The 12,637-nt window shown below is 37.5% G+C and overlaps 1 protein-coding gene across 1 annotated transcript in view; it reads right to left on the bottom strand.

Moving 5' to 3' along the window:
* LOC126251683 (protein argonaute-2) overlaps positions 1 to 12,637 on the bottom strand; it is a 238,385-nt gene that overhangs the window by 121,248 nt on the left and 104,500 nt on the right. The window contains exon 7 of the mRNA XM_049952270.1: positions 12,413 to 12,560. Within this exon, the coding sequence (XP_049808227.1) occupies positions 12,413 to 12,560 (148 nt within the window). The remainder of the gene's footprint in view (positions 1 to 12,412; positions 12,561 to 12,637) is intronic.

The raw sequence follows: 12,637 nt of genomic DNA, 5'->3' as shown, positions 1-12,637 counted from the left end.
TTCCACATTAAAATGCAAGTAAAATGCAAGTATCATCAACTGGTAACATAATGTGAGATACAACAGCATTTATTCTTAATTGTTAATCACAAATCTACAAATGAGTTTCAGAGGAAGAGTTCTTTATCAAGTGCCTTCAAAGACTTCAATATACATCACATTATATAGTTTCACATACAGATGACCATTAGCATTGTGTTTCACATGATAAAATCATACTTGAATTTATTTAATTTACATTTTTTTCTTGGGCTTGATAACAACCTAAGAGTAGGCTTAATAGATTGCCGCCACAGAAAATTGGGACTAATCTATTAAGAGGACAAAGTCTTACCATTCAATGCTATAGACAAGATTTGTTCTACTATCACTAATATGAGGTAGTGCGTGGACTGTGAAAGGAATTGCAAGGTTGTCTGAAGTGATGTCATCTGCATAAAACTTGTCTAATGTGGCACAGCTATTTCAAGCACTTGTATAATCACTAGTCAACCTTTTTGCAACTGACTTCCGAAGCTTCCCCCTTCCAAATACGGATAAATGATGCCTGGCAGACAACTGTTTTCACCAACCAGTGCGCCACAAAAACCTTCTCACCATATTCTCAGTCTGAATATTATAAACTTTCTTGAGACTGAGAAGCTTATGTCCACAAATTTGCATGGTTTTAGAAAGCATCACTCATGTGGAACTCACCTTGTCCTTTTCTCATATGATAAATTGCTAACTATGGATGAAGGGCAACTAGCAGATTCCAAATTTCTAGATTTCCACAAAGCATTTGATACGGTGCTCCATTTCAGGCTCTTAACAAAGGTATGAGCATACGGAATACATTAGCTGATATGCAACTGACTGTTACGAATCAAGCTGGGATCTCTTTACTTCCTCCCTTGTTTTGCCACCTGCCTTCTTACTTCATTTTTTTTTAATTTTGACTAATTACCATTAACATACATGAGTATAATCTGCATTTTCATAAAAGAGAAAGGTTGGCCCTCAGTCTTAAGAAATATAGTACCAGATCTAATTTTGTGCTTAGTTTTGTGTATTTACTCAATTTCCTAATTTATTTTGACTATTCTAGTTAATATCTTTTGTTATAGAGTGAAATCAGTAATTGTTTCATGACTTAAATTCTATTGTTGACTTATAAACAAATATAAATTCTGTACTAATTATAAATATTTGGAAGAACCACCACTAGGATTCTTTAAGTATTTGTGTGAAAAGTAACTGTGTGACTGTTGGCTACATCATTTATAGTAGTCAGTGTTGAACTTCAACCCCCCATTTTTCAGCTAGTATAACAACACAGTACGTCTACACCAAGGACTGTCAACAAAGAAATAAAGCAGGCGAACGTCACAACTCGAAAATTTCTCAGGTAATAGAACCCTGTATGTTGTCCTCGATGGCAAATGTTTATGAAACAAGGGTATCATCAGGAATGCATCAGGGAAGTGTGATAGGGCTGCTGTCGTTCTCTATACACATAAATGATTTGGCAGGTGGTTGTATGCTGATGATGCTGTGGTGCACGGTAAGGTGTCAAAGTTGAGTGACACAAGAAAACTTTAGACAAAATTTCTAGTTGGTGGTGTGATGAATGGCAACTAGCTCTAAATGTGGAAAAATGTAACTTAATGCAGATGAGTAAGAAAAAAAGAAAGTAATATTTGGTTACAGTATTACTAGTGTCATGCTTGTCCCAGGTGTTAACGTTGCAAAGCAATATGAAATGGAACAAGCACGTAAGAACTGTGGTAGGGAAGGCAAATGGTCGACTTCGGTTTATTGGGAGAATTTTAGGAAAGAGTGGTTCACCTGTAAAGGAGATCGCTTGTACGACCTATTCTTGAGCACTGCTCGAGTGTTTGAGATTCTTACCAGCTCATATTGAGGGAAGATATCAAAGCAATTTTGAGCCAGGCTGCTAGATTAGTTACCAGTAGGTTCGAACAAAATTTAAGTGTTTCAGAGAGGCTTCGGAAAATCAAACGGGAATCCCTAGAGGGAAGACAATGTTCTTTTTGAGAACCACTATTGAGAAAAATTAAAGAAATGGCATTTGGAGCTGACTGCTGAACGATTCTACTGCCACCAACATACACTGCCCTTAAGGACCATGAAGATAAGATTCGAGAAATTAGGGCTCATATGAAAGCATATACACAGTCTTTTTCTCTCACTCTATCTGTGAGTGGAACAGGAACGGAAATGACTATTAGTGGTACAGAGTACCCTCCACCAAACCCCCTACAGTAGCTTGTGTATGTAGATGTAGATCTTGACTTTTCATAGCAGTATTCTGTTCCAGGAAACTACATCTACATACATACTCTACAAACCACCATAATGTGCATGGTGGAGAGTACTATGTGTGGTGATGCAATTTTGATTCAAATCTAATGTGCAGACAGAGCGATAAGCTTATTCTGATGCACTGTGGTGGTAGTGCAGTGAAAAAGGGTGGGGGCTGGGGATGGGGTGTGGGCCGGACAAATGCCCAGTGGGCAGGACATTTATATTTGGGCTTTTGCCCTCGAATTTGCACAAAGTCTTTTAAACGCCAAAAATCTGGGCGTTTATAAAAAAAAGAACTTTTTAAAGTTTTTACTGCTAGGATTTGTAAAGTATCAATTAAAATAAGGGATGAATAATTTCATTGCCTTTATTACTATGAATGAAAAGAAAGAAGCATGTTTGTTTACTTGCATTCTAACTTGATATACCAAGGAAGGGTACATGTTGCTAACAGCTGCTTATCATTTATACTGTCCTTTTTAGTAATGTAACACTCTTCATAATTAGTGTCAAATCTCTGAACATTACTGAAGAATGATTATTGATAGCAAAATTATTACTGAATGTATTGAACAGCTGGCATGTGTTTCTTGATGATAAATGTATTCTTAAACGTTAAACTGTTTTCGTAGCAACATCTGAGCCCTACTATAGTTTTCTGTTCTGCTCCTTTCTTTATCTTTAGATAAAAAAAAAAATAATAATTTCACTGAAGTTTTCATGACAGAGAAGATGGGGGAGCCATATTTTTCATCTTGAAATTTTGCAATTAGCTAAAGTTGTCTTATAAACCTTAGTTGTAAATGAAGAGACGTAGTCATACCTGCAGCCTGAAGAGAGTTCTGGAAACCCAATTCTTTATTTTATTACAACTTTACAGTTAAATGAGCCTCATGTTCTCAAAATAACCAAAAACGTAACCAAAAACTTCAATAAGTTGTAGAAGTTCTCATTGCGACACTAACGTCCTCTCCACAGCAATCTGCAGAAGAAAAGTCAATCTTATCTAAATTCCAAGCTAGGAAGGAATTCATTGTGTCTTCTATCCATCTTGCGGCTAATCTACTTGATCCAGCAGCACAAGGTAGTAATCTGAAGCCTATCGAGACACTTGATGCAATAAGATTTGTTTGTGGCCCAGCAAAGAACACTGGACAAAATGTTATTCAAGTTAGAGAGAGCCTGGCTGATTATAGAGAGAAACAAGGAATTTGATCCAGATAATTTGTATGGGAAGGAGTGGGTCTCACTCTAAGGAAGATAATTGTTGTGTACATCCCTTATTGTAGTGCCAAGGTTTAAGATGAACTTGTGAATTGGCAGAAATTGCCATAAAAATTCTGGGACACCAGTTACATATACTGCTACAGTGTTCCTTCAGCACTTTTAGATGGATCCACAGGGGAAAAGAAGAAGAAGAAGAAGAAGAAGAAACAATCTCATCAGACAGCTGCAAAACTAACCTACCTCTCCTATAACTAGAAGTTGATGAATGGAGTAGGAACATGACCTAACCCTGTCAATACCAAGAAGACGTCCATACTGAAGTGTCCAAGCAAAGACAAAATGGAAAGGAATCCAGTATTCAGGGAGGAATCAGATTCAGGAGAGTCTGACTCAGAGTCGGAACTCTATAACTCTTCAACTTCTGAAGATCATGAAACTGACAACAATTTTTTAATCTTTTTGCAGTTGTGTAATACAACTAAAAATACTATATACAGGCCAGTTACTTAATATAAACTGCACTATACCTCAAAAATTCCTTTTAACTGGAGTGTTGTTTTTTTTCTCATTCTTTCTCATGTACTACTCCAAGAATTGACCTCATTAAAGGTCGATTATCAATTAATACTTAAAATGCATACATGCCTGGGCATTTCTGAATTGTGGGCATTTGCCCAAGCATCTATCCTGCGGATTTAATATGACTAAGTTGGGAGGATGAAAAGGAGAGTCAAAGCTAACCCAGGCTAAGTCTATGGATGGTTGGGATTGTATATGGTAACTTATCATAATACAAAGATAATGCCTGGTGTTTGTATACTGAGGCTGCAGAATGCAATCTGGAAAATGACAATCAGCTCTTCAGTCTCTCAGATACCGCCATCACTACAGTGAGATGGCAAAGATTGTCCCATTGGTAAGGCAGTGTGTATATCGATGATCTCTGCACAGCTGGAGGCATCATCACAGACATCCTGCATAAATGCAAATGCATGCTGTGCCGCAGCAGTTAAAAGCAAGAAGTGGTAAAAGACAATAGTAAACTCGGAACAATGATTCAGTCTTGTGCCCAGAGCTACAAACAAACACACACACACACACACACACACACACACACACACACCAATGCAGTTTCAAAGCATTCCAATATCAATGTGTGAGAAACCACATTTGTAAAGGTCTAACACAGTCCTAATTAGTAAAATGGCCATCTACTACCTGTTAATGTCCGTGAGAGAATGATTTCCAAGCACTGTTTAAGACTGGCTGAGAATGGTACAGAATCATCAATGTTCCTTGAAATTTCATGCAACTAGTAAAGTGTTTTTCCCTTATTCTGTCTATTGTCGACACTGGAAAGCTGAATAAGTGCCATTATTGTTAGAAGATTGTGAAAGTAGCCTGATGCTGTCAAGAAGCAAAAGTATAGATTTGTTTTTATTTGGGTGGTGAAAAATAAGCTTCTACATAATAAATAGTTTCTTGTTTAACTGTGTGTTTGAAGAGTTTATCAATATAAATGAGCAACAGATTGAGTTACCTTAGAAACTCTAGTATGCTTTACAAAGACACACATAAGAGGTCAAAACAGCCCTCTTTGGTCCACAAGCATTATATTCCACTGTAGTTCTAATTACTTACTCTATGTATTTTAAAGACTTTCAAAGTGTATCATATCATTTCCATCTTCTTTATGGCATCAGACCTCTCCAAACAAAGAATTTACCTTCTGACAACATAACAACAAGAAGCAGAAAAAAAGTTGGGTGAAGAGATGGTGTAAACAAAAGACAACACTTTCAAACACACCACCAACTAGAAGAAAAAAGTTTGTTGCATACATCAGCGTGTTTAATAAAGGATTGAGCTCTGTCTTTACATGAAACATTCTAGCACGTGCTTTCTAAAATAAGATTTCTTTATTACTGCAGATTATTTTTAGCTGGATAGCTATTTTCTTTATAGCTAAATAAAAGTACTAGGGGTAAGCAATAATTTCTTAACATTTATGGGTCACCAGCACTCCCAAGGTGTGGCTCAGCGTTTACCTCATTCCGCCTGCTGGTGTCAACCGCATACTGAACAGACTATCATTTAAAGCACTTTCTTGTCAAATACAGTTATATGCAAATGACAACACCCAATAATAAATCGACAAATGTAAAGGAATTACACTATAAATTAACACAACACAAAGCTGGGAAAATTACAGAAGATAAATACAAGAGCACAAACAGGCAAGCAAATGCAACAACATTCTTAACCAAAATTTATCAATGCGTGTGAGATCCCAGTAGTATGCTATTGTCAATCAGAAAATTTCAACAAATTCCAAACAATACACAATGCACCTCACCAACTCGTCCTTGTGCTCTACATGTACTCATATCGACAGTGAAGAACACAGATTTATATGTATTAACGTGACAGCAACATGGACCATGACCACAATCAAAACAGTGCTGGCAAGAGTCAAGAGAACTGCATCTTACCGTATTTACTCGAATCTAAGCCGCACTTTTTTTCCGGTTTTTGTAATCCAAAAAACCACCTGCGGCTTAGAATCGAGTGCAAAGCAAGCAGGAGTTCTGAAAAATGTTCGTGGGTGCCGCCATAACTTATTTCTGCCGTCGAATATATGTAGCACTACACAGGCATGCTTTGTAGGCACAAAGATAAATACTGGCGCCAAAACCTCTGCGTCAGTAAATAAATTTAAAAAAAAAAAAAGGTGGAAGACGAGCTTTTTTCTCCGCCCCAAGTTTCGACCACTGCATTTTCATACATTATCCAACGAAGTAAATACAAATTCTGTATTGTTCATCTTCGAATGTAGCAGCATTTCAGTGTACTACGAAAACCCGACTGGCAAGACTGTTTGGGATCTTTGTCAATATGGCCAACTCTACGTTCTGGATTTTTTCCTATCAGTGAGAAGAGATGGTTGCTTATAGGAACTTATATAAATTGTGAATCACATGCAGTATTCTCGTCACCTTAAGAATAATACGAATATAAACATTTTGCCATGTATTGTTTCATGTTTGCTGCTATCTCATTTTAATCCTGTCTGCCTAATAAACCACAAAACTAGAGTGAGACAACAGCAAATGTGGAAGAATATACATATCATGTCATGTTTATATTCGTATTATTCTTATGCTTAACAGTGATATAGTCAGAAATGAAGCACGGCAATTGACTAGATTTTTAAATTTAAGATGACTAATTTCTGTGCAGAATGTAATGTACTAAAGAGGCGTCTGCAAAGATTTTCAAACGGAGAAAAATTTTCGCTAAACTCTCGTTCAGAACATCATCTATCATACGCAGTCTATTATTTGGTTCTTGTTGATCATTATCAAAGAAAGCAGCAGTGTAAGTAACAACAAATAACAATCTCTTGCCATTGATTCGCTAATGAGACAATTCCTCTCTTTTTTTTTAATTGTAAGCGGCGGTAGCGCGCACAAAAGCAAGCCATGGCAGGTGCGGCGACAGGCTGTAAACACGCACTGACAGAATGTGACAAACAATGCATGACACAGTACAGTAGTGCATTTTCAGCTTAGAGTGACGTAAACACCTATAACAAAGAAAACTGCGCTTATCAGATCAAAGAAAAATAAGCAATCAATTCAAACCAGACCAAGCATGTGAAAAAGGAAGGGTACCCATATAAATACGGATGGAGCGCTTGACGCATAGCAATGGCTACCTGGTAAAGCTTAACTGCTAAGCTTACGACTCGAACCAAACTACTGTAGGTGTATCATCATTCATTCGACCTAAATTGTCTCTCATATAACAATGGACCAACTTTGTTTCGATTTGGAGATGCGGCCTAAAACTTTTCTCCCCCCTTGAATTTCGAGTCTCAAATTTCAGGTGCGGTTTAGATTTGGGAATTTTTTTCCCTTGATTTCGAGTCTCATTTTTCAGGTGAGACTTAGATTTGAGATCGGCTTAGATTCGAGTAAATACGGTATATGATAACAACAGTGGGCTTTTCAACCCAGACGATGTCCCTTATTGCAAAATGAGGAGAAAAACAGTGAACTGGTTGTATGTTACATTCAAACAAGTGAACTGAACTTTTAGGTGTGCCTCACTTCAATAGACGGGTAATTATAAAGAATAATTTGCATTTTATTTTGTCTTCGGGAAAAGTTTTAGTTATCTACAATGCTACAGGAATATCAGAGAAAAGAATTACTGGAATGGTAGATTTAATTTGTAATAGTGTTTTCTTAATGACGTTAAATTTTGGTTTATTATTTGTCATTAGATGAATGTAACACACCAATGTTGTAATGTTTATTAATGGGCTGTGTACTGCATATGTGAAAGAACAATTGTAGAGCTGTAAGGACTGTAGTGTCAAAGGTTTTGTCAATAAGTTACTGTACAGAGTGGTAAAGTGTCAGACCACAAATATAAATGTCTCGGGTTAGATCTGTGGTCAATACTAGGACTTTCATCTGTAACTTTTCACTTCTTTCACCTACAGCAATGTTTGTTTATGCGAAAAATGCTGAGTTATTTCATTGTTTGGAATCCATGTTAAACTGTAGGTCCCATTATAAATAGCTGGATAGGTCAGTTCAGAGGTCAGAGGACGGCAACTGCATATCACCTCAAAACAGACCATGCTTAGTAAAGCACTGTGTTGTTCTGAACAACCTTTGGATTTATAATTGCTTTATTTAAAATTCTTGTATGGATTAGCAAGTGTCATAATATCCCAATACGAATTAAAAGTTAGTCAGTCATACCTTGTCTCCAAGTCCCAATAACACAAGTATTTTACCTTCTCCTCAGAGGGCATTGAGTAAGGAAAATTTCCTTCCTTCCTTCATTCATAAACAAGCTCTTATTGAAAAGATAAGTGTTGTAACACTACTAAAAAATTTGCTATTATCAAAGCAATTTACTTCATAAAAAAATACTCGCAGTTTTAACAAATTTGTGTCAGGATCCACTTACATATTTATGACAACAATCATGATAACTTTCTACATCTTTCATTACATCTGCATCATGTAACTTAACCCTTTAACGTCCCAGGTGCGGTCTCACTGACCACTAACATTTATTGTTACTCCATTGCTAATGCATAGGAGTGGGGTAGGAAATTGCAGCCTCATCTAGTTGATCCCCAAAGCTGCCGTAGTTCTTTGTCAATAGGCACTCAACTGTGAGCTGACCTATACTATTACTGCTTCTTTTGCGTCAGCAGTCTCTGAGAATGAACCTGGGTCTTAGCATTATGGATTCAGTAGCCAGATCTTTGTCTGCTGACTGACCGTTTTAAAATGGTCTGAGGACAGTTTACCAAGTGATGTTGGATTAGATAGTGAAAATTCAGAATAGGAACAAATGAAAGTGAAGACAAATTTGTCTTGCTGCCTGCGAATTCCTTAAAGGAAACCTATGATCAAGGTGATGAACAAAAAGAGTGTAGAGACTCCATCTGCTACAAATATACCGGGTGGTTAAAATTTAACTTTCCATATTTAACATGTTATAACATAGAAACTAATTACCATATTAGTACCGAACTTGGTAGCATTAATGTCAAGGACACGGAGAAGAAAAATAATGCAACTGAAACACTTTTAATGTGCTGCTACAGTACATCATACCATTACATACCAGTACTATTACTGTTACAAAGGGGACTCAATATGGTGCCCATCAGTGTCCAGAAGAGTCTGAAAGCACAGGACTGCATTCTGCACAGCAGAAAAAAAGCATGTCCATAAGTATGTTGGCTACCTATCTTGATATGCTCCACTTCAGATCAGCACATGTGTGAATGTTCCCCTGGTAAACCTTGTCCTTCAGATAGCTCTACAACCAGAAATCACAGAGAATGAGATCAGATGATGTGCTGGCGACGCACTTGGAAACACTAGGCTGATAATTCAATCATTTCCAAATTTGATTTGGTGAAGCAAGTGAACTTCACAAGTGCTGTGCGGTGGTGCTCCATCTTGCATGAAAACTGCTGTAGGGTAGGTATAACATGCTGGCGAAGTATATCACAGTAACGCTGGCCAGTCACACTGCATTCTTTGGCCCTTCAGCACCAACCTGGTCAAGAAAGAAAAGCCCAATGATGAATGTACCAGTGAAGCAACATACGGCGACACGCTCAGTCATACGGAGGAACTTCATGCACAATGACTGGAGGTGAATATCCCCAAATTCAGCAATTCTGTATGTTCACCTCACCCATCAGAGAAAAATGAGCTTCACCTGTCCATAGGATGGTAGAAGGCCAGACCTCGTCAACTTCAAAAGTGGTGAGAGAAGTCAACATGTTGTCGTGCGTCCTGTGGTGCAAGCTGCTGTACGATATGAATCTTATACAGATACCATTTGGGAATGGTTCGAAGTACCTTCCGTACAGTGGACTACGGGATGTTCAACTGTCGTGACAGAACACACACACTGCCTGATGATCGGGAATTGCATGCAGCGTTGTCTGCCATTGCAACAGCTACTTCATCAACCACCTGAGGTGCAACTTATCGTCGGCTTCTTCCCGGAACAACACACAGTTCTCCAGTTGATTAGAACTACTTCTTCATGCTCAGCACAGCAGGATGAGAAAGAGGACATTTCCAAAATCCTTTCAGCTAGCGATAATATCGAATTACAGCTGCAGCATTATTGTTTTTTTTATTTTTTTTTAATATGCAATAGGTTAGTAACGCTGCCCCTGCAACTACTGAAAAGGCTGCTGCCCCTCTTCAGGAACAACACGTTTGTCTGGCCTCTCAACAGATACCCCTCCGTTGTGGTTGCGCCTACAGTACGGTTATCTGTATCTTTGAGGCAAATAAGCCTCCCCACCACCGGCAAGGTCCATGGTTCATGGGGGGCATATATACAAAATCAAATAGGGGTAATGCAGGAGTAGGTTTAATAATGAATAAAAAAAATAGGAGTGCTGGTAAACTAGTACAAACAGCATAGTGAACGCATTATTGTGGCCAAGATAGACACGAAGCCCACGCCTACTACAGTAGTACAAGTTTATATGCCAACTAGCTCTGCAGATGATGAATAAATTGATGAAATGTATGATAAGATAAAAGAAATTATTCAGGTAGTGAAGGGAGACGAAAATTTAATAGTCATGGGTGACTGGAATTCAACAGTAGGAAAAGGAAGAGAAGGAAACGTAGTAGGTGAATATGGATTAGGGCTAAGAAATGAAAGAGGAAGCCGCCTGGTAGAATTTTGCACAGAACATAATTTAATCATAGCTAACACTTGGTTCAAGAATCATGAAAGAAGGTTGTATACATGGAAGAACCCTGGAGATACTAGAAGGTTTCAGATAGATTATATAATGGTAAGACAGAGATTTAGGAACCAAGTTTTAAATTGTAAGACATTTCCAGGGGCAGATGTGGACTCTGACCACAATCTATCGGTTATGAACTATAGATTAAAACTGAAGAAACTGCAAAAAGGTGGGAATTTAAGGAGAGGAGACCTGGATAAACTGAAAGAACCAGAGGTTGTACAGAGTTTCAGGGAGAGCATAAGGGAACAATTGACAGGAATGGGGGAAAGAAATACAGAAGAAGAAGAATGGGTAGCTTTGAGGGATGAAATAGTGAAGGCAGCAGAGGATCAAATAGGTAAAAAGACGAGGGCTGATAGAAACCCTTGGGTAACAGAAGAGATGCTGAATTTAATTAATGGAAGGAGAAAATACAAAAATGCAGTAAATGAAGCAGGCAAAAAGGAATACAAACGTCTCTAAAATGAGATCGACAGGAAGTGCAAAATGGCTAAGCAGGGATGGCTAGAGGACAAATGTAAGGATGTAGAGGCTTATCTCACTAGGGGTAAGATAGATACTGCCTACAGGAAAATTAAAGAGACCTTTGGAGAAAAGAGAACCACTTGCATGAACATCAAGAGCTCAGATGGAAACCCAGTTCTACGTAAAGAAGGGAAAGCAGAAAGGTGGAAGGAGTATATAGAGGGTCTATACACAGGCGATGTTCTTGAGAACAATATTATGGAAATGGAAGAGGATGTAGATGAAGATGAAATGGGAGATGCGATACTGCGTGGGGTAAATGCGTTTGTCCTTTTCAATTCCTATAAAGACGATAATCTGTTGAGCCACTTTAATTTTTTAAAGAAGCTTGCAAACTCATTGGCAACATCAAAGATAAAAAGCGGGTCAACAACTGCCACATACTTTGTGAATTTCGTGCAACCATTCACCATGTTTTGGGTGTAGCAGAACCACGAATAAAAGTCACTGCAGAAAGATTGGGAAAATGCAGAACATGTTCCATCTGTGACCCAAAAAAGAAGAAAAAGATGATTTATATTAGTCATTGTTGCAAGAAGCCAATCTAACTTGATATCTCTACAAAAATTTTCAGGAAATGTAAAGAAAACTTCTGAGAAGGAACCTAAAAACCTGAAAAGTACTGACATAATTCTAATTTTTTGAATGTTTTATGGAAGTTTTTCACTGTTACATATATAAAAAACAATAAAAAATACAGCAAACAGTAAAATTTATAGTGCACAGTATTTGAGTTTTCATAGCTTTAACACCATCATGCAGTATTATTTTCATTTTGTGGAGTTTTTGGTTTAAATGCACTTTTTTTGTAAAAATAAACTTTAAAATTTATTTGGATATATTTTTTGTGTGATATTAATGTAACATTTCATATAAAAAACTACACTGTTCCAATTAAATTACTGAATGCAATTTTCATGGCTATTTAAATACAGCAGTCTGTCAGACTGCACCTGGGACAGTGTAGAAAAAAATGACCTGGTAGACTAAGCATTAGAGTTAAACAAAAAGAGTTACTATAAAGCCACTTACCTCCAGTGGCAAGTATGTATGTTTATGCTCCTGTCCGACCTGTAGACAAGGCAGGTGGGGGTACCTTAGCTTCATTTTATATTTATCAAGAAAATATTTAGCTACAGTACACTCAACTGTCTGACCATTCTCTAGCTGCAGTGGAAACCTATGCAAAATGGAAAAACATTGAAGTTATAAAATTTGAACTAGCAAACACATGATTCACAATTTTTAATATGTGGT

The sequence above is a fragment of the Schistocerca nitens genome, chromosome 1 (assembly GCF_023898315.1).
Source record: "Schistocerca nitens isolate TAMUIC-IGC-003100 chromosome 1, iqSchNite1.1, whole genome shotgun sequence".
In the NCBI taxonomy this organism is placed as follows: Eukaryota; Metazoa; Arthropoda; class Insecta; order Orthoptera; family Acrididae; genus Schistocerca; species Schistocerca nitens.
Note: the sequence above shows the minus strand (reverse complement) of the source record. Positions and strands in the feature narration are given on the sequence as shown.